Source organism: Rattus norvegicus, chromosome 10 (genome assembly GCF_036323735.1).
Source record: "Rattus norvegicus strain BN/NHsdMcwi chromosome 10, GRCr8, whole genome shotgun sequence".
In the NCBI taxonomy this organism is placed as follows: domain Eukaryota; kingdom Metazoa; phylum Chordata; class Mammalia; order Rodentia; family Muridae; genus Rattus; species Rattus norvegicus.
This window is the reverse complement of record NC_086028.1, coordinates 60,338,380-60,361,617: the sequence shown is the minus strand read 5'-3', so window position 1 is coordinate 60,361,617 and position 23,238 is coordinate 60,338,380. Positions and strand designations below refer to the sequence as shown.

The window sequence follows — 23,238 nt, the reverse complement described above, 5'->3', positions numbered from 1 at the left end:
AAAAATTTTAAGTGAAAAGAGGAGGAATAACACTGCTTTATTTTTGAAAATAATGGTAGAGTTAAATCCTAAAGAAGCATGCAAAATATAGTTCTGTGGAAAACATAAGCATTATAAATCAATGAATATTCTAACAAGACATGATGGGTCATGCCTTTAATCACAGCACTAGAAAGGCAGAAATAGGTGCATCTTTTGTAAGGCCAGCCTGGTCTACACAGTGAGTTGCAGGACAGCAAGGGCATACATAGTAATAGAGGATGGATGCGGGGGTGAAATGGGGGGTGAGTGGATGGATGGACAAATAAACTAAAGATTTATTTGTTTATTATATATGAGTACACTGTAGCTGTCTTCAGACACAACAGAAGAGGGCATCAGATCTCATTACAGATGGTTGTGAGTGACCATGTGATTCCTGGGATTTGAACTCGGGACCTCTAGAAGAGCAGTCAGTGCTCTTAACCATTGAGTCATCTCTCCAGCCCCACAAACACAAATTTAATATATAAAGTTGTTCATTACAATTTTGTGCATGAAAGCACATGCCTATAGTCTCAGCACTTAAGCAGTTAAGAAGAAATCCAAAGCCAGACTAGACTACATAGAGTGACCCTGCCGCCAATAAACAAGTAATATCACAAATGAAGAATTTATATCTTGAATACTCATTAGTAAAATATAGCACAACCAAACATCTTTTATTTTTTTCCAGGCAACTTTTTACTTCATGAGCTTGTCACCCCCTCATTGGTTCACTAGTCCCACAATGAGAAAGAACTCAGTCACCCACATAATGTTATTAATAGGAATGTGGATCAGTTTCACAAAGAAGCCGATGAACCCCATGACAGCGAATCCTATCGCTGTGGCCATGGCGATCTTCTGGAATTCTTTTCTATCAGGTTTGGTGCATCTTTTAACCAGCCGAATCGAGTCCTTTACAAACTGCCGACTTGGCTCGACAAACTTCGTTACCTGATCCACGTCTGTGGGATGGCGGTTTGAGAGGGTAGAGACATGTAGCTTAGGAGCACAACCAAACATCTTATATTCAGTACCTTTTTAACTGTTAATCTTTGAATATACATAAAGAAACCAAAAGAACTTCATTGACAGGAAGTTAGTAGCACTTTGTTACCATTTTTAGTCTGCCAAATAATTTTTAAAATTAGTTTATGTAAACAGGATAGAAGTGCTCTAAGGTGACAGTAGAAATATGGTAACTGGATACAGAAGAAGAAATAAAAGTATCAGGCAGGTAAAGGTGATAATAAAAGATTAAAATCTTAGGAGACGAGATGAGAAAGGACATACACTTTTCTGAAGAAATTAACTTCCCAACCTAAAGATACTGGCTCTGTGACTAGCGGCAAATACCACAGCACACGGAATGTATTCTAATTTAATGTCAGGGTGTAAAACATGTGACTGAAAATGATATTTTCAGGAAAATAACCTTAATAAAAACCAGGAAAGGACAGTAACAGTGTGATAATTAGTAATAACCCAGTCAACAGAGAGCTAGAGAGATGGCCCAAGGGGGTAGAGCACTGGCTGCTCTTTAATGACCCAGGTTTGATTCCTATCCTCTACACATGGCTTACAACCATATGTACCTCCAACCCCAAGAGATCCAACATTCTCTTCTGGCTTCCGTGGGTACCAGGCACACATGTGGTACACAAACATGCATGCAGGCAAAACACCCATATACACACTATTGAAATACAGGTTAAAAATAATTTTTTTTTTCCGGAGCTGAGGACCGAACCCAGGGCCTTGTGCTTAGCAAGCGCTCTACCACTGAGCTAAATCCCCAACCCCAAGATTAAAAATTTTAAGAAGATAATAACCCAGCTTTTATTGTTCAGATCAACTTACTAACAAGCAAGTGTTTTATTTGAACACCACATACATTCACTGAAAACTGACAATGAGCCAGTCACTCTTCTCGAAGATAACATGTCAAAAACAAAAAACCCCCACAAAAACCTATCTCCAGGACACTCACGTTCTTGCATAGTAGTAGAGAGAGGAAATAATAAACATTTGCACAGCAAGCTGCACACTCTTTACCATGTGGCGCATGTGAGAGCAGAGCAGGAAGATCAGAGTCTAGTTGGAAGCAGGAAACATCAGGCTTCACAGAGAGTATTAAAAGAGTACAGATGATGAGAGGTTCATCACTTGGCTGGATATAATATTCCAAGTATAAGAATAGTACTGAAAAAGCCTAAAGGCTGAAGAGTCTCCTTTCATACACAGGACCTGCAATAAGACCAATACGACGACAGCAGAGGAAAGAAGATGGAAGGAAACAGAAGTGAATGGGGTAAAAAAGACATGCAGGGAAGTCCTCACAGGAAGTCCTTGTTAATAGGTTGCTACTGTAAATAAAACCAAAGCTAGTAAAAAATTCTGAACAGTGGATTGACATGATCTGATATGTTTAAAGGAATCCCTGCTTGACAAAGAGAGGTTTTGTATGTATGCTTGTATGTGCACAGGTTGTGCCTGTGTTTAGGAGAGGGAGCACCAGGAAGGTTGACAGGGGTTGGAGGAAGGTGTCTGTAACCAAGCCTTGACGACCTAAATTTGATCCCTTGAACCCATATGGTAGGAGAGAACGGACTCCTACCAGTTGTTTTCTGACCTCCATAAGTACCATAGTAAATTTGAGCATGTGCATGCACACATGCATACATGTGCAACAAACAAACAAACAAACAAACAAACAAACAAACAGTTTTAGGGGCTGAAAAAGAACTCAGCTGTTATGAGCACTGGTTGCTCTTCCAGAAGACCTGGATTTGATTCCTAGAACTCACACAGCAGTTCATGTCCATCTATAAATTCAGTTTCAGGGGATTTGAAGTCCTCTTCTGACCTCTACCTGAACCAGACACCCAAATGGTGCACATATATACATAAAAGCAAAACACCCATAGACATAAAATGTTTTTTCTTAAGTAAATGAACAAAAGGAACAATGAGAGATCACTTAGAAATTTCAAAAGTGGGCTGGGAAGATTAAGAGTACTAGCTACTCTTCCAGAGGATCTGAGTCCTGTTCCCAGCATCCACAGTGTGACTCACAGCCATCTCCTGTTTCAGGACCCCTGTCTGATGCCTTATGCTGATCTCTGCCTGCACCAGGGACACAAAGTGCACATACATACATACACGCAGGCAAAAGCACTTATGCATAAAGTAAAATATGTAGATCAAAATAGTTTTTAAAAGGTTTCAAAACTGTCTAGATTTTTCTCCCTCTCACACTTGAAGATTTAAGCACAATGGATAATTAGGTCATGTGTGCATGGAAGGTTTTTCTTCCACTGTGGAGTCTTGAAGAAATGTGGCAATGACCTGAGTGTGGACTCTTAGCAGGCATCTCAGAAATAAGTTACCAAACATTTCCCTGTGCTCTCTGCCCTGACATTAATTCTGGGCATCACCCTCTCTCAGGGGAGAGGTGAAAAGAGGTTATGCAGAGCAGACAGTGATAACAAGGTGATGTCACAGATGCGTCTCATAGAAGTCTCCAGTGAATTCAGCTCGTAATCACTCTCCAGTGATTTACTCTACCCTGCCAACGGCAGCTGGAGAAGAGAGGAAGAGAGCTGACGCAGCCTTCAGCCTTGGGCAGGCATTATGAGATCTTTTTCCCTCTGGCCCCTGCCAGCCCCTCCTCTCTTTTAACCACTGCTCCTTCCCTCAGAAGCCAAAGTGTGAACAGCACGTGTCTGGATTTTAGAAAGCTAACCAGCAGTTGGACTCCCAGCAGCGTGTCAACTGCTGCATCTGCTGCTGGCACTTGGGGCAAGGGATCACAGGGGCATTTTCTGAACATAAGCTTTAAAATGGGGAGTCTTAGATCTGAAGGGAGGACTTAACCAAGCTAAAAAGCTCCAATTACTGTAAATACATTCCAAAACATATGACTGTCTGCCTTCTAAAGAGGAAACTGAGACATGCAAGCAACCAAACAGCTCTAAGAACAGCAGCAGTCAAGAACAAAAGCACAGAGTACCCTGACTAATGGGAAGGATTTTATGGGCCAATAGGCTTCACCAGACATGTAATGTAGTGTGGCTGAAACAAGAGAGCCCTCTTTTCCAGATCACTAGCTCACACTCTCTTGGAAACAAATGATAGCCATCACTTCAGCTGCGGGCTTCTCCCTTGCCTTCCAGTACCTTTTTCTCTCACCCAATCAGCTCTCAGAGCAAGTGCCCTGCACACCAAACACTTCTGGGAAAAACCGACAATTATGAATCTGATCATTTCATCTGCCATAAGACAAGAATATAAATGGGCAGAGACTGGAAAAGAACAGAGGAAACTAAATGTCCTTGCCTCTCTGCATATGGGTGATCTAGTCACACTGATGTTAAACACAAAAGGGTCAAGTGTGGACTTGATGCCTGTCATCCCAACACGCAGCAGGCTGACTTGAGTACTAGACCAGCCTGTGCTACAGTCAGGATTTGTGATAAATAAATAAAATAATAAAAGAAAGAAAGAAGAGAGAAGAGAAAAAGGAACCACAGCATTTCACTGGTAAACTAAATATACAGAACCACTCCCTCAGAAACATAACAAACTAGTCAGGAAAACGTAATTTCAAAATCTTAGAAAGAACTGATGATGGCCGGTACAGAGGGCACACCTTTAACCCCACCACTCAGAAGACAGAAACAGACAGATCTCTTTAGTTCAAGACCACCCTGGTCTACAGACAACCAAAGCCACACGGAAAAACTCTAGTTTCAAAAAACACAAGTATCTTTTGAAAAAAAATTATGACATTATATTGTGTGTGTTAGGGGAGGTGTGGTGCTCAGAAGACAACTTTGGGGAGTTAGTTCTTTCCTTTTACCATCTACGTGGGACCTGAGGATTAAATTTGGGTTGTCAGACTTGAGAGTAACTATTTTTATCTGATGAGCCATTTTGCAGTCCTAAAACAGACTCTTTTAAAGATTAAATAAAGGTAGTATGGGTATACAATCTTGGACCTTGGGATATGTGTTACTTTATGGAGTTAAACTTTGGTTTTCAAAACTTTGTAAGCACAGAGACAAGAGAAGCTGAACTTGTATGGCATAAAGCTGAAGTTCCACAAGGCTGCATCTGAAGCACCCATTTCATATTATAGTATCTAAAGTAAGTATGTTTAATATTTTTTTTTCGGAGCTGGGGACCGAACCCAAGGCCTTGCGGTTGCTAGGCAAGCGCTCTACCACTGAGCTAAATCCCCAACCCCTAATATATTTCAAAGAAATAAAAGATGAGCTTACAAATGCTCAGAGAACAAGAAATTATACAAAACAAAGTATATAACAACAGCCTACAGATAAAAATGTACAAAATAAGACTCTCAATGGAGCATACTTAGCAGTAGATTAAATATAGTTAAGTGAAAGTTTGATGAACTAGAAAAAAGTCAAGAAGATTATCTGGAATGTAGCAGCACACATGTACATGCATGTGCATGCACGCGCGCGCGCACACACACACACACAGATGTGGGGGCACTTAAACATCAAAGACAATGGAAGTGTGACATGTGTCTAATTAGAGAAAGCATGGGAGAAGAAATATTGGGTGGGGAAGGACTAAGGATTTCCTAAGACTTACAGGAAAAAAAATTTAAAGACTCATGAAACCCACCAAATTCCCCACTAGAAAATAAAACCCAAACCCAGACAACCACTAAATCCAAAGGTTTTGGTTTTTTTCTTACACTTATTTATCCATCCATACTGAACAGAATATACATGCCATGGCACATCTGTAGAGATCAGAGGACAACTTGCAGATGTTAGTTTTCTCCTTCTACCCTGTGAGATCTGGGAATAGAAAGAAAATTTCTTTTTTTCCTTGGCAGCAAGCACTTTTACCTTTGAACCATCTCATTAGCCTGACTTTGTTTGTTTGTTTTGTTGTTTTTAACACAAAAAGCATGGGGACAGGGGTTGTTTTTAAAAAAGAAATAAAAAAATAATTGACCTTATTCAGCAAAAGTGGGAACTCAAGACAGTAACTATTTAGGAGATGAGGTAAAACAAAGCCTTTTTCTGGCAAACAAAAAGCAATTCCCCAGCTCCGAAAAAAAGAAAAGAAAAGAAAAAAAAAAAAAAAAGAAAAAGCAATGTTTTAGGCTGGGGAGATGGATCAGTGAAGTTTGAGGACCAGAGTTTATTATCTAAAGCACTCATGTAAAAGCTGGCCTGGCAGCAGGTATCTGCAACCATAATACTAAAAGAACAGAGGGGCTAGTTGGCCAACCAGTTCACTGAGCAAGCTTCAGGTTCCCTGAGAGTGTGTTTTAAACAAGGTGGAGAGTGATAGAAGAGGACACCCGGCATCAACCTCTACCTTCTACACATCACACAAAGTAATGAACATCTGAGTAAAGCACATACACACATAGACACATGCATGCACGCACGCAACAAAATTTTTCATCAAAGATCTTCACTAAATAAATTTTAAAGAATTCAGTCAAAAAACAATTGCAGGAAGAGTGTGAAATGGGGAGAAAATGTATAAAATAGGACAGAAGTAGTAGGACATACCTGGAACTCTAAAACAGGAGACTAAGAAGTTTGAATTTATTTAGACTAGGGAAACAGGGAAAAGTTTGACCTCAACAAAGAAACAATGAACTTATGTGGCTTGAAAGTAGAAAAGATATGAGAATATACAAAGCAAATAAATGAACAAATTCCCAGTGTTTTGTCGTGTGGCCCTTGCTTTGTTAGGGACAGCAGAAAAGTGCTGATTAACTTTTCCTCTTGAGGTGACTATGTATAATCCAGTTCCTAGCACAGTCACCTCCCCAGATGGACACTTTGAGCAGGGCTATGAAAGGAAGTAAACAAAACAAATCTCTCCAAAAGAAAGTAAGAGCTGAGTGGAACAGTGTCTGCCTAGATACGCAAAGTTCTGGATCCTTACACACGAACACAGAGGAACACAGGTAAGAAAGGAGCAACAAGTGGAAGCGCTGGGACCAACTGTAAAACTACAGATTCTGAGAGCTCTGACTAATAACAACTTGGTTTTTAAAACGGGCAAGAAGTCTAACTTACCAAGCAAGATACACACATAAGAAATCATCCATTAGGGAAATATAATTAAAACCAACATGAAAAAGTGACAGAACAGCTAAAACAGAGTTAACAGTGGGGGCGGGGTGACTCATGTCTTTAATCCTAGCATTCTGGAGGCGGAGGCAAGCAGATCTGAGTTCAAGGCCAACCTAGTCTACAGAGCAAGTTCTAAGACAGCCAGAGCTACACAGAGAAACCCTGTCTTGAAAAAAACCAAACCCAAACCAACCAACCAAACAAACAAACAAACAAAACCCCTACACTGACAATATCAGATATTTCGGCAAAGGTATAAAATGGGGCACTCAGGGCTGCGGTGCCTGTTAAGTACCGGCCACCAAGGACAGTGAGCAGTTTCTTAGTGGGTTAGATCTAGACCTTTGTGTGATCTAGCTAATGCAATCCTAGACATTCACATGAGAGATGAAAACAGTCACTCAAGAAATATATAAATCAGTGTGGCAGTTCATAATGGCTCAAAACTACAAACAATCCAAATGCTAACACATATTAGAATTATAAAACAAAACAAGACAAAACAAAAAAAGCAGGCCTGGAAAGAGGTTTAGGCGGTAGACATGGTTGTCATGGTTGTCAAACAAGCCTTACAATCTGAGTTTGATACCCAGAAGCCACTCCATGAAGAGAAGTCAGTCCACAAAGCTGTAGCATATGCATGCCCACACTCATGGATCATATATAGGACAACAGTAAATAAAAGGTTTAGATGCAGTATCTCTTTACAACACAGTACTATCTGGTAAGATAAAAGAATAAAATACCAACAAGATAGACCACATATACATCTGAAAAGCAATCTGCTGAGCCTGACACAAAGAAGCAAGCATTGTACGATTGCACTTATGTGAAACGCTAGAAAAGACAAAGCTAACTACAAGGAAAGAAAGCAAATCAGTGCTCGCCCAGGGTCGGAGATAGAGATGAACACATGGGCTCAACAAGAATTGTATTGGGGGGCTGGAGAGATGGTTCAGTGGTTAAGAGCACAGACTGCTCTTCCAGAGGTCCTGAGTTCAATTCCCAGCAACCACATGGTGGCTCACAACCATCGTAATGGGATCCGATGCCCTCTTCTGGTGTGTCTGAAGAAGTGACAGTGTACTCGCATATATAAAATAAACAAATAATGCTTTCTTAAAAAAAAAAGCATTATATAGGATAATGAAAATGTTTTTTATTTTGGTTTGATTTTTCAGTACAAAGTCTCTTTGTGTAGCCTTGACTATCCTTGAACTAACTCTACAGATCAGGTTGGCCTTGAATCTACGGAGATCCCACTGCCTCTGCCTCCAGAGTACGGGGATTAAAGCTGTATGCCACTACAGCCTGGCTGTCGTGCAGCTTGACTGCCATTGTGGATTTGGTTTAACACTTGTATCACGTTAACTGGGTTCCCAAAATTGCACAGGATTCCACACGTTAAGACTCCATATGTAAGATGCTGAGCATCCCTATCCCCAGTTGGCTTTGATTGGTTTAAAAAAAAAAGTTGCTGGAAGTCAAGGGCTGGACAGGGAGACAGAGGCCGGACTTTAGGGTTTGCAGGCAGGGGGACCGAGGGAAAAAGGGAACCACCATGCCAGGAAAGCAGAAAGATAAGGCCTGAGAAGTGCAAGAGAGGAACAACCAGCATGTAAGAGCCCAGGGTCACGGCCCAGGAGGGCTGCAGGCCTGGGCCTGGGGCAGCCAAGAAGGAATACAGGATTTAATAAGTATTAAGGAATATTGGAGGGACATTGTGCTAACCACATGCAGGCTTAGGAGTGGACCTGCCATTGAGCTGCGTAGGGCATATTAAGACATAAAGCCATGGGTGTGATTCAGGACTCTAGAACATTGGGGCGGGCAGAGAGGAACTCGTGCTGCGCCGCCTGGGCCGTCGGAGTGGCGCTAATCACCTACTGCGACAGACTGTGGTAGCTACTTGGGTACAGATGCTAACCAAGCCTGGTGCTAAGAAATATTTATTAAAGTATTCACCAGCAATCATCACCTCAGACAAGCACAAATGAAAATTACTTAAGATTTTATCTTACTCCAGTCAGAATGGCCAATAATTAGAAAATAAAGGATGATGATGGAGAGATAGTTTTGTGATTAAAAGCACTTGTTACTCTTGAGAGGACCCGGGTTCAGTTCCCAGTCCCTCAGCACAGCTAATGCCAGTTCCAGAGGATTCAATACGCAATTCTGACCTCTTTGGCACTGCAGGCAAAACTCTCAATACACATAAAATAAAACTAAATCCTAAAAAAAAAGATAGAAAACATTAGTTGAGGGCTGGAGAGATATCTGACTGCTCCACCAATGTCCTGGGCCTTCCCAGCAACCTCATAGTAGCTCACAATGATATGCAATGGGATCTGATGCCATCATCTGGTGTCTCTGAAGACAGCTACAGTGTACTCAAATACATAAAATAAATAAATAAATCTTTAAAAAGTACTAAAAAAGGAAGAAAGAAAGAAAAAGAAGAAAACATTAGCTGAGCACAGTAGCTCAAACTTTTAATCCTAGCACTGGAGAAGCAGAGGCAGAAACTCTTAGTTCAAGGCCAGTTTAGTCTACATAATGAGCTCCAGGCCAGCCAGGATAACACAGTGAGATCCTGTCTCATAAAACAAAATAAAGACAACAAACGCTGGCAGGGGTATGGGGAACGGGGAGTCTAATGAACGAACTATTAGTGGAAGTGGAAACTGGTATAGCCTTTATGGAAATCAGTATGGACGTTCCTCAAAACACTAGAAATAGACCTACCATATACATGCATACCACTCCTGGGCATCCACAGAACTCTCTTATCCTACTACAGACACATATTTTCATCCATGTTTATCATGCTCTGTTCATAACAGTTAGGATAGGCTTAGATGTTCATTAGCTGATGAATTGATAATGAAAATGTGGTACCTACATACAGTGGAATTTTACTTAGCTGTAAAGAAAAATGAAATTGGTCTGGAGAGATGGCTCAGCAGTAAAGAGCACTGACTCTTCCAGAGGTCCTGAGTTCAATTCCCAGCAACCACATGGTGGCTCACAACCATCTGTAATGGGATCCGATGCCCTCTTCTGGTGTGTCTGAAGACAGTTATATATACTACTTATATATAAAAATAAATAAATCTTAAAAAGAAAAAGAAAAGGGAAATCACAAAACTTTCATGTAAATTAATGGAGCTTAGGAACATTATACTCTGAGGAAACCCAAAGCCAGAAAGACAAATGTTGCATGTTCTCACTTACATATGGATCTTAGCTTTGAATGTCTAGATTTGTTTGTTTAACTTTGAAATACCTGTAGAATCCAGGAAGCTAGAAAAAAATTATTGATGGGGAGGGACAAAACTATCTTAAAAGAGGGTGGATAGCAGAACACAGGAAAAAGGGGGAATAGTGGGGAGGGAGGTATAAAGTATAAGGGAGAGGAACTGGAGAGTGAGACAAGGAATAGGGTTGGGGAGGGAAAACTAACACTAAGGACCTTTGAAAAAGACATGGAAGAGCCTCTCTCTCTCTCTCTCTCTCTCTCTCTCCCTCCCTCCCTCCCTCCCTCCCTCCCTCCCACCCACCTTCCCTCCCTCCCTCCCTCTCTCCCTCCAATTCAAATAAAGTAACTGGACTTACTCTATAGAGCAGATTACGCTCATCACAGAAGCCATAGAATGCAAACCCCATTGTCAGGTATGGGATACCTCCCCTTGAGTTGGACAGAGGAGCCCTGGAGGCCCCCCGAAATAATTCAGGCTATTGGCATTGCTCTTGTTTGCCCACCATAACTGAATGTGAGGCCCTACTGGTGAAACACTACACACACTGGACACAGAACATAGAGACATAAAATTGATATTGGCTAGAAAACCCCCTTCTTGCTGACTAGCGTTCATGGTACTAGAAGGTGTTATATGATCTGCTGGGTGGGGGTGGGGGAAGTCATCAACCATTTTAACTAGTCACAAACCTATTGACCTACAATTAAAGAGACGTGGCAAGATGTGCTATTGGTGCAACAGTGGCAAGAATGCTCTAAGTGCTACCACTCACCTGACTGCACGTAAGGTCCACTCCACAGGGGAAACACATGCATGATACTGTAAATCCGGCCAACAACCCATAGCTGGGGAAATCACAGGCCCCAAGGGTAAACCTACTACTGTTTCTCAGCTAAATGGACATAGTATTAAACTGTCCTCTGAATTCACATGTCTGTACCCACAGACATAGATTAGGGTACATCTCATACCTCAACAGAGAAGTTTCTTTGTGCACTGGAGGGTTACACAGAAACTTACAAGGGTCCAAGTGGAGAGAATGTGCATCAGTGGAGTGTTCAGTCACAAATAGGACATCCCCTGCCAGGACACAAGGACTATCAAGGAAGGGAGAGGGGGCAAAATTTAAATAAGCAGACAGAGAGGAAAACAGTAAAACAGTATCTTCTGGACATTCCAGAACTACTGCACTCATGAACTCACAACAGCTGTAGATGCCTGCATACGACTTATAAACAATCAAGCCAGTTGATATTCTAGCACGAAGGGAAAAGGGGTTTATAAACCAACCCCTCATTATCAAGGAGCCATGGACTGCTGACAGCTTCTGTGGGATAAAGACTCAATTTTATTTAAGGGTGTGGTGCTTGATAGGTGCACCAAACTCAGTGCATGGCACCACACGGAGGAGGACATGGACAGCACAAATTATATTCAATGGGGTATTTAGAAAATAAATGTGTCAGTATACAGCATTCCTAGCATTCAGGAGTTGGATCTCTGTGAGTTCAAGGCTAGCCTGAACTATAGAGCTAGTTCCAGGACAGCAAAGGATACAACATGCAAACAAGAACAAAGGATACAAAGTCAAAGTCGGTGGAATATGAAGGTAGGGAATAGAACCAGGAAGAGTAGGGGTAAATATGATCAAAATATAGTATATGACATATCCAAACACAGTATTTGACGTATAGTTTTTATGCAAACTATAAATTTAAACTTGAACTAGGCCTTTATTTCTTTTTTTAAAGATTTATGGGGTTGGGGATTTAGCTCAGTGGTAGAGTGCTTGCCTAGCAAGCGCAAAGCCCTGGGTTCGGTCCCCAGCTCCGAAAAAAAGAAAAAAAATTATTTATTTTTATTTTATTTTATGTGTATAGGTATTTTGCCTGCACACATACATATGGGCACCATGTACATCCCTGGTGCCATGGATCCCCTGGAACTAGAGTTATATATAATTGTGTAGTGCTAGGAATTGAACCCAGGTCCTCTAGAAGAGTATCCAGTACTCTTAATAGCTGAGCCATTTCTCCAGCCCCATATATTTTTAACAAAAAAAGGCCCATTAAAAAATCTAATAAATCAAGCTTTAAATATATATTTGGGACTAGGAATTTGGGTCAATGATAGAGTGTTTACCGAGATGTACTAGGCCCTGCATTTGAGTGCCACTGAAGAATAAGTAAATAAATTGGGGAAAAAGAAGGGAAAAGGTGGCCGCAAACCCTGCTGCCCAAATTCCCCTATATAGTATTTCTCCTTTGGTGCAAGTCTTTCTAAGCAGAGAAAAAGATGCCAAATTGAGAATTAAATGGCAACAAAAACCAAATATACCACTTAGCATAATCATTGTCAAACAATGGAATATTGCACCTTTTCATGACACCAACCAGCCATGGACACTAAACCACACTGTTATTGTCAGGTAATCAGACATCATTTCCTTAATAGATATGCTAAGAGTAAGCTTAATTTTATTGGCATGATTGAATTTCCTCATTTAACTTTTCACTACCGTTTCTCTTTCCTTAGCCTGAAGCATAATTCATTCTGAAAACAAAAGAGACACTGGAACTCAGAACTGGAAAAATAGGTGAGTCCCTTGACACGTCTATTTCTGTCACTCTTGTCTTCATTTTTAGGAACTTCAGTCACAGCTACAATCAGAATGCCAAGGAACGGAGCCTGTAAACAGCCTGTTGACAAGAGGCTCCTCCAGACTGCTTTCCCAAGCCCAACCCCTTATGAAAGGTGGATTTCCTCTGTACAGTTGCTCTGTCAAGCAGAGGACCAGACACTTCATACATTCTGCTTGAGTAAGACTTAGAAGTGACTTGGAAGAGAGAACAAACTGTTCTTCCTAAAGTATAGGGATAGTATATGCTGAAAGACAAATTCTGATTGTGAAATGAACTTCTCAAGCGTAGCCACCTACCACACATAATTAATGGCATGAAGAAGCTCATGCCCACAGGTTAAACTGTTAGTGCCAGGTAGGCAGCTGTAGTTCTCAATTTCCCCAAGACACCCATGTATCACTTCCTCTACATCCTGCAATTCAAGAATGTTAATAACATAAGGCATGTATGTACTAGGCATAGTGATGCACACCTGTCATCCTAGTACTCAGGAGGTGGTGTGGGAGTATTTCTTGAGACCAGTCTGGGCTATAGAATGAGCTGCAGTCTCAAAACACAAAAACCAAACCAAACCAAAAGCAAACACAAAAGTTCATGAAATAAAAGCCAGTCTAACTTTGCCTCAATTCTAACCCCTAAATGTTCCCTTAGCAACATGAGTGTGCAAGAAGACACAGACACACACACACACACACACACAGACACACACACAAACATGCACGCGCGTGTGCGCATGCGAATGAAGTGTCTCTTGGGTGCCCTCTTGCCGCTACTATGGCTCTTCTGCAGGGCTGAAATGGAGTCATACTCTATAAACTAATAGAGAAGGGAAAAGAAAAGGCCAGGGCACAGAAAAGGGAAGTTATTCCAATGGTGGCCAATGAGTAACATCCAGTGATTTATAGGAAATATAATCCAATAATACAGTAAAATAAAACAGTGTGCCTGAGATGGTTTTGATTTAAAAAAATTATAAAACTTATTTTTAAAAAGAGTGGGGGCACTGGGGGAAGTCCAGATTGGAATAAATTGGGCACAGATGGGGGATGCAAAGTGGTTTCCATGATGCCCTACCACAAACGTTACTTCAGTTACTTGTCTTCGAGAATCTAGTTTTATTTCTATAAATTATATTTTTTTAATGAAAGTTCTTCAAGTATTTGTGGTTAAGTTTAACAGTTTACCTTCTAGCTTCTTATCAGCTACCCAGACAGCTACTGAAGTATTAGCACTGAGATACACGAAGAAGGCCTTTTCTTCTTTTCGGCTCAGAACGCTATAGACATGTGACATCACTCCAGGAACTGCCCATCTAGCCACCAATGTTGGCTACTAGCCAAGCAAGGCATACAGCTTTCCTAGAGCCATGGCCTTCAACTTCTTGCATTCAACAAATACCTGTATCTAAGGAATACCAGTCTAAGGACCCCCAAATATCCCATCCTAACAAATGTATCTGTCAAACGTATCTGTCTCCAATCATCTCGCAGACAGTACTAGGATTCCAAGATAACTATAATACCACAGGGGTAGGATCTTGCATAAGGCTCATGATTGAGAAAGTTAGTATCCCCAAAACCTAATGTAGGGGAAGGACACCATTCTCTCTACCATAGTTTTGCGCCTCTATTTTGTCTACTACTGTATCCACGGCTTTTAAATACTCCAAGTCTATAATAAAAGCACATTTAAAAAGTAAACACAATAAAGTGTTAGCAAGCATATTATGTGTACTCCTGACCTACTGTAGAAGAAGGTAGTTCTTGAAAAGGGAGCATAAAATACAAGAATGACCTATGGTGGTACTTCAGGACTGGAGGCCATCAGCGAAGGACACATTTTTTTAAGGAAGGACATCTCTGTCGATCTCAAAATCATAATTCTGACCCATCTATGGAAATGGCTCTTGCACAGACAAAAGATCTAACTTCCTTGTGGGCTAGAAAATCACCTCTGCTTCAGGCTGGAATGCTCTTCTCCACAGAATCCAGGAACTGACATATGTAAACACCCACCCAGAAGGACACATCCAAGAGGGAATGGAAAGAAAAAGGATGGTCCAGATGTTCTGTAACTTACAATGACTGCCAAATCACCGTGGACCCAAAGCACCTGGGAGGCCAGGCTGTGTCAGGCCTTACTTCCTGGTTTCAGACAGCCAGGGACCTGTGGCTGGGTGGTGACTATGACAGCCTGCAGACTGGACAGGAGATAAAGAGTTAGAAGGGCACCAGCTGACAGGACTTGGGGGCTGAGCACGCAGAGCTGGATTTATCGCTTCCTTACTCATAAAAATGTGATTCAAAGTGCTGCTGATTAGTGAAGGATTTAGACCGTTACCCTCTCCCCAGCCCTTTTTTCTCTCCACCCCCGGCACAGATGCTGCTACTCAGCCACAACACCCCCTTCTTGCCACTGTCCGTGCAAGCACAGCACAGGGGCCCAGAGAAGATGACTCATGTGCTGGGAAATGGAAAAGTGCATCTTCCCACCAACCAGCCCTGCTGAGTGCTCTGTTCACCCCTATCCCAATGGCAGCCCACACAGTGGGGTCTGGATGGCTGCCTCAGCTGCACACCGGGTACTTGGCAGCACGTCCGCAGAGCTCTGTGTCCCAGTTGAGTGTTATATCCTGTGGCCTGGGCTGTTTTCCCCGAACCACCCTTGGAGCCTGTGACCACCTCAGTTCAGGCTCCTCTTGCCTCATGGAGGTGAGAGCCAGGGCAAGGGCAGTAGAGGGAGTAGGGCCATAGGCCTTTGCTTGTCATTCCTGACTAAAGGATCCACCTTATGACCAACTACAGAAAAGATCTACAAAAGTATCTTGGCCTCAAATACACAGGAGTCCTTCTCTATCCTCACCTTCCTTTCACCCATATTTTCTTAACCTTTATGTAACAGCTACAAGAAAAAGACTCACTGGTGGTCTATGAAAAGTCTAGGGTATTCCTTTCCACACACCCAAAGGTATTGAAAACAGGTTCTTTACATTCATGCCTACAGAGATCATAGGTCATTTGTTGCTGAACTATGTGCCCCAACTCTCTAGCTCACACGGCAGTGGTGGCTTGGGTAGGAAAGCAGAAAATGAACACAGGGGCAACTGGAGGCCCTGCTTATAGAGCCCAGTGAGCAGACAGTGTTACTATGCAGTTCTGGCTAGCCAGGAACTCGATAAGTAGACCAAAATTAAAGGCGTGTGCCACCACACCCCGAGAGCTTCCTTCTTAGTAGCAAAATTTCCCTCCCTTTAGGACTGCACAGCCTCACTAGGGCAGTACTTTACACACTTTTTTATTTCCTTCTTCTTAGAAACCAGTGCTGTCCCTTAAGGCTCCCAGCCTTCTTGCAACCCCACTCAAACAGCCACCTTGGCAAAAACTGGCCAAACTGTGAAGGTTCCTACGTCTCTGGGTCTTGCCCACTGCTGAGCATTCTGGATGCTGTATAAGTCAACCTCATGGGGAGATGTCTTCCAGGATTAAGATGTGACTAAAAACCCGGGCAGACCAGCTAAGAAGCTTCTCAAGTCCCAGGAGAATCCCTATTTGTAGGGAAAGAGCAGCATGCTCAGACATTAGGGAAGTTCCCCACCAGCAGCAAGTTGAACATAGAACCTAATAGCGACAGGCAGGGAAGCAGATAGACTGCAGGTGAGAGGAGAAATTTCTGAGAAAAGGTACACACAAAGAGCCAATGGCACTGTCCAGAGACTTTACATCTGCTTTATGACACAGTCTCTATGGAGCAATTCCTACTTCCTGGCACTGCAGATAAGGATCTGACCAAACATGCTCTGTTGATGCTCTGGAATGACTCCTTGGCAACATGTTGTAAAGAAACACAAAATAATGTCACTCATACTGTATATTTCTATCAAGTCAAGCCATAGCAGCCTTACCTAAGTGAGGTAGAGGGAGGGGGAGGAATCCTAGTAACATCCTTCAAATATGACATGGTCATCAGAACATTTTAAAATCCTGCCAATCTGCCCTTCCCTCCTCGCCTCCCCGCCCCATACCAAAAAAAGTGTTCAGAAAAACACTTCAGAATGCATACCAGTACACTGGCCAAATTCTGGGCCTGGTGGTTTTGTGCTTCCAGATTTGAGTCACCAAAGCTCATCAATTCTCTGTTCTTACTCTCTGGCAGGGTCCCATAAGGGATATCCCACAGGGAACTAGACTTTTCCATATTGAACAAACAGGGTACACAAGTCCAGAAACAGCAATTCCCAATCCCTGCCAAGCATACGGTCTCCGGAATGAAACATTTCAGCAATGCCTCTCTCTTGGGAGAAGTCCTGGGTATGCAGCCTCTAAGAGGCCTTGCTGCTGCCATTAGCATAGCCAGATGTGCAACAGCATCTCTGGATTTTTAAATTAAACTTTATACTTATAAACCTCTCCTAAGCACTACAGAGTCTTGCAGAATTTAGAGACTAAAATAAAGATCTAAGAAGCAGCAGAAGGGAGAAGTGTGTGTGTGTGTGTGTGTGTGTGTGTGTGTGTGTGTGTGTGTGTGTGAGAGAGAGAGAGAGAGAGATCTGTCTGCATGTCTGTGTTTCTGTTTTTCTGTGTATGTCTGTGTATGTGGAGATGGGATTAGTGATAAGGTAGCAGAGAAAAGATATGAAATCACCTCTGTCTAGATGGAAGAACTGGATTTCCCTTACCTTTCAACTGGGAATTATGTACAGCAAACATGTTGATGGTCATGAGCTGCAGCATACGAGTGCTTCCAATAGGAGATGGGCTGTGCTGCAGCAATACTTGGAACTCCTTAAGGACCTTCTCAGCCACTGCAGGGAATGTCTCCATCCTACAAATGCAGGGATCCCATTATTGAGGCACACCCTTAAAAGCACTCAGAAGAACAATTTCCCTCTCCCAAGCACACAACTAACACCAAGGAATTTCCTTTGCTACCTACCCCACAGTTTTGCACATATAGAAGAAAAAAAGAACAAAGTACTCAAAGTTTGGGGACGGAAACAACTCAATTACTGGATAAACAGCTATAAGTCATTACATTTTGGCAGGCTATTTCTTAACCTCACATATTAAATAGATTCAAACTGACAAGAGTTTCTGTTTGAAATGGGTTTTCTAAACAGTGAACCTATTTCCTTTAAACTCTTAACACCTACACCATCCCTAAGTCTCCATTATGAAAACTGTGCCCTGTGAAAAGGATCTAATCACACAAAAGATTCTTTTCTTTTTTTTAAAGACTTATTTATTTATGTGAGTACACTGTCACTATCTTCAGACACACCAGAAGAGGGCATCAGTTCCCATTACAGATGGTTGTAAGCTGCCATGGGTTGCTGGGAATTGAACTCAGGACCTCTGGAAGAGCGGTCAGTGCCCTTAACCACTGAGCTATCTCTCCAGCCCAAAAGATTTTTTAAAGAATTACCTCAGAAACAAGACATGGTGGACCATGCCTGTAAACCCAGCACTTGAATAGTTGAGGCAAGAGAATCTCAAGTTCAAAGTCAGACAAGAACACACAGCAATAGCTTGTCTAAAATTTAAGAATAAAAAGGAGGAAAAGGCAAGAGCATTGCTCTGCCTTCTTAGTCACTATCACACTCACTCCCACCCTCAGGTCCCAAACTGTCCCTTGAAGGAACCCAAACCTAGGGCTCCCAAGGGTCTGTTCCCAGCCTTCCTGTGCTGCTATCCTCCCTCTCACAAGCCTCTGTTCATCAGGTCTGTATGTTTCAGTCCAGTGGAAATACAATGCCCTGGCCAACTGCCACTCCCAATACAGGAAGAGCCTGTAATGTAGGGAGGCAGAAATCCAGCCAGTGACCTAGGGCTTCTAAGGAGAGGTCATTCAAACCAGTGCTTGCCAAATGTGGCCACTGGATCCTAAACAGTGGTGCATGCCTGGAGCTCCTTTGGCAACAAGGAGTAAACCACAGCTGAAATCCTCTGAAATAAAAAGCAAACTCAAACTTGGTGCTAGAGAGAGAAACCAGGCACACAAGCCTTAGGGCTATGCTGAACAATTCGTGGTCAGCAAAGTATCTTTTCCACCCCCACCCCCACCCCATCAAATTGCTTGTGGTACTCTGAGGGGTGCAGTGGGGAACAGCTCTAGGTTGGATTAATAAATAGCTTCTGGAAAGCCAAGGCAGATCATCCTTCTGAAATCCTGGAAAAAGGTGGTGTGAGTTTTGCCCCAACCTTAGTCTTTTCATTGAATAGCATCCTTCCCTGATAAGAAAACCCCAGACTTTATCAATTTTTGGCAATCTTCATACCTTTCCTTTGGATGGCAACTTGTACTGCTGACCCTCTGGTGCCCAGAAGTCATTCCACAGCTATGAGTCAATCACAGTTTACTCCAGTCCGCCTCTGCTCAACTGTTCTCATTTTCACTGGCACAAAACATGCCATGCGTTTACTTCCTGCACCCCCATGCCATTTTAAGTGCCTGCCCCAAATCAAAACAAAGCAAAACAAAACAAAGCAAAAACTGTTTCCCTCTAAAAAACTTCAGAGCTGCTTTAGCTCTTGATAGACTAGGAATGGCAGGGAGTGATGTTTGTGGCTGGATTGGATCCATTTTTCCCCATGGGCTATAACAAAGGTTTCATTTTAAATCCTGACACTGTGCAGCACTCTCTCAATGGAGGTGGGGAGGGGGCTAGTACTTCTCATTACAAGAAGAGCAGAGTTCACTCAGTAAGAAAAGCAGCCACGCTGGGCTAGTTTCAGGGCCATGTGTCTCTGTGTTGAAAGGAAGTAGAGCGCCAGCACAGAATGACAGGACAGAAGTGTCACATGGGACATGTGTCTGAGGAAGCCTCTTCCCTGGGGTAGGAACTGAAACAGATCCATTAACACTCCGTGGTCAGACTAAAGTCTCAAACGAGTACAAGTCAAATGTTCACATTCTTTTTTTCCGAAACGTAAAACAACTCCCCAAAAACCTTCCTTTGATTAGCACAACATAATTAAAGAATCAATGGTTAAGAACGTAGATTAGTTCCATACATCAAATATAAGAAAATATGACTCATTCCCAGAACCAAGGAAGCATTCTGTGAGTTTGAGGCTGGTCTTACTACAGAGCAAGTTCTAGCCCAGCCAAGGCTACTGAAGAGACCCTGTCTTAAAAACAGAAACTGAGAATCTGTTGGGTGGCTGTGGAGGAGAGTTACTCTGACAAAATGAAGTGTTGTTAAGCAACAAATGGGAAAAATCACCTTGCCAGAGGCAGGAAGATCTCTGAGTTCAAGGCCAGTTTGGTCTACGTAGTGTTTTCCAGGACAGCCAGGACTATAAGAGAGAGACCCTGTCTCAAAACAAACAAACAAACAAAACCCACAACAAACAAAAAGTCATCTTTCCAGGATTCAATAATGAATACAAATCTGTTTCAAAAAATTTGTAACCAAAATTCTTTCTGATTTTGGTTTGAAACTATAAGTAGTTTCATGTATTTTTCTTTGAGAAATATCTTTATGCCTTACCTACATATTACAAAAAATTTATAATAAAACTAACATAATGATGGTATATAATTTACATATATTTTGAGTGCACTGTCTGTGTACAAGCACACACAAATGCAAAACCCGGACTTGTACATGATGGCATATGCCTGAAATGTTAGCAATGAGAAGGCCAGGCAGGAGGATAGTTGAATTTGAGGCTAGCCTGGGATATTACATAGTGAGACTCTATCTTGAAACAAAATAAACAATAAACAGAAATGGAGGGCACCCACAAAATTATGTTTTTACAAATGCCTGTATAACCACGCGAACAGGCATAGAAGGACATGTCTAACGTGCTCTCTTTGGAGGGCGCAGGATGGAGATGGGGATGAGGGGGGCAGAGTGGAGCCGTAGCTATAGCCTTAACCTGAGCTATAGCTTTGGAGTTTGTAAGAGTTTCTGATGTTACCTCTGAAATAATTAAGAATTTAAGATGAGAAGAAAGAACAGGAGCAACAACAATAAAGGGGGAAAAGGAAGGAAACAGAAAGTGTCAGAAGCACCTCACCGGCAGACACTGCAGGGACAGTGTGTTGGCATCCAGCCCCTGGGAACTTGAGAAACTGAGACTGGAGGACTGTTGCGAATTCAAGGCCAGTCTGGGCTAGCTATGGAGTTCAAGAACAGCTGGACTACAGCATGAGACAAATAAATAATGAACAAAACAAACAACCGAAACCATCAGAAAGCACCTCCTCCATCAGTGCTGCCTGTAAAGGGACCACTGACTTCATACTCACATGAGAGAAACCACAACACACATCCAGTGAATAACTGTAAAGCAGTTTAACGTGATACTCTCATGCACACACACAGATGACCCTAAAATATACACTAAGCATTAAAGGTAATATGAGGAAGTTAGTTGGGCATAGTAGCTTTAATCTTAGATCTGCCTTGGAAAGCAGAGGCAGGCAGATCTCTGTGAGCTCAAGACCAGACTGTTTTACACCATGATTTCCAGGACAGCCAGAACTACAAAGTGACACAAACAAACAAACAAAAAACAATGAATATGAGTAACTACATTGTAAAATATAAAAAAAATTCCTCTATCATGAAGACTTCTGAGTTTGGTATTTAAAGACATTTAGTAATTTTACAAATTATAAAGTACAAATCCTGACTTTTAAAGAACTCAAATCTAAAATACACACATAGGTCTTTACATTCCAAGGCCATGAAGCTGTGCAAATGGCGTGCTGAGGCAAGCGAGCACACACTCCAGTGGTGACGTTAACCAAGGCAGGAAGAGGAAGCAGATTATTCTAGCTGTCGGAATTCAAGAGTCCACACTACCAGTCTCCTGCTTCTGATCTCTCTCAAGAGGCCAAGTACAGGTCTGAGCCATCTATCAGAAGCCTTCAGGCAACCCTGACTGTTTCCTCTTCTAGAGTCCAAGAGGACTCAGCTCCTATTCTTTCAAATCTAAGACCAAGCATTTTTACAGCACACACTTCACTGACTTACATGGCTTACTTGTGATCTCTAGAGACAACTTGTCTTGTTGGGACAGCAATTTCATGAGACCAATCTTTCAGACAATACTGGGACCCAGACTCAGACAGTGACTAACAGGGCAGACTCAATCCCTCAGATGCTGAGGACACAACTGGGCTAGATAACATTTTCTGCAGAAAACAACAACAACAACAAAAAAAAAAAAAAAAAAAAAAAAAACAGGAGTCCCATCTTTTCTCAACTTCTTAATTCTTTAAAAACTTAAAACTTCCCAGAACAAAAGAAAAAAATTTTTAATTAAACCATGTCACAGGGTGATGAGAGAAAACATCATATTGCTATAGAACACAGGGACTAGAATGAACCTTAGCAACAATCTATTTAAGAGGGCTAGAGAGACGGTTCAGTGGTTAAGAGCACTGACTGCTCTTCTAGAGGTCCTGAGTTCAATTCCCAGCAACCACATGGTGACTCTCAACCATCTGTAATGGGATCTGATGCCCTCTTCTGGCATGCAGGTGTACATGCAGATAGAGTACTCATATACATTAAATAAATAAAAATAAATCTAAAAAAGAAATAATAATCTATTTAAACCACTGCTAGGAAACTGAAGTGCAAAAAACATTCTGACTTGTTTACACTGGAGGCCTTCTAACTACTCATTGTTTTGGTTTTTTTTTGTTTGTTTTGTTCTGTTATAAAAAAAAAAACCAACTGTAGAGGCATTTAATCTCCTTAAACCTGTCAGCTGATGTCAACAGTAAGCAGATTTGCCTTGCACACAGTAGGCGTTCAAGTATATACAGATATAACATGGAAACGCAGGCATAGAGAAGACCAAGACCAAAAGAACAGTGTCAGGACTTTTCTGAGGAGGGAGGCACAATGTGTGTCTTCCCTCAGCTCTTCTCCACTGTAACCTCAGTCTTAACTCTTCCTCAGCGCCTGGCGCATTTCATGTCTTGGTAGTTAGGCAGCAGCCTGTGATATTGTATGTAGCTTGTACTCACTGCTTCTCTAGTTTTACAGAGGTTTACCCAATTGTTTTCTTTTCACTTCTTAAAAGACTTACTTTTCTTTCTTGGGGTGGGTGTGTGTGTGTGTGTGTGTGTGTGTGTGTGTGTGTGTGTGTCTCACATTTTATAAAGACAAAAACTGGATCTGTTTTTGGAGAGAGAGAGAGAGACAGACACAGA

The 23,238-nt window shown here is 42.0% G+C and overlaps 1 protein-coding gene across 4 annotated transcripts in view; it reads right to left on the bottom strand.

Moving 5' to 3' along the window:
- Smg6 (SMG6 nonsense mediated mRNA decay factor) overlaps nt 1-23,238 on the bottom strand; it is a 228,111-nt gene that overhangs the window by 151,121 nt on the left and 53,752 nt on the right. For all 4 annotated transcript variants that reach the window (NM_001105808.1, XM_039085511.2, XM_063268674.1 and 1 more), the window contains one exon: nt 17,738-17,883. In NM_001105808.1, coding sequence (NP_001099278.1) covers nt 17,738-17,883 — 146 coding nt within the window. The remainder of the gene's footprint in view (nt 1-17,737; nt 17,884-23,238) is intronic.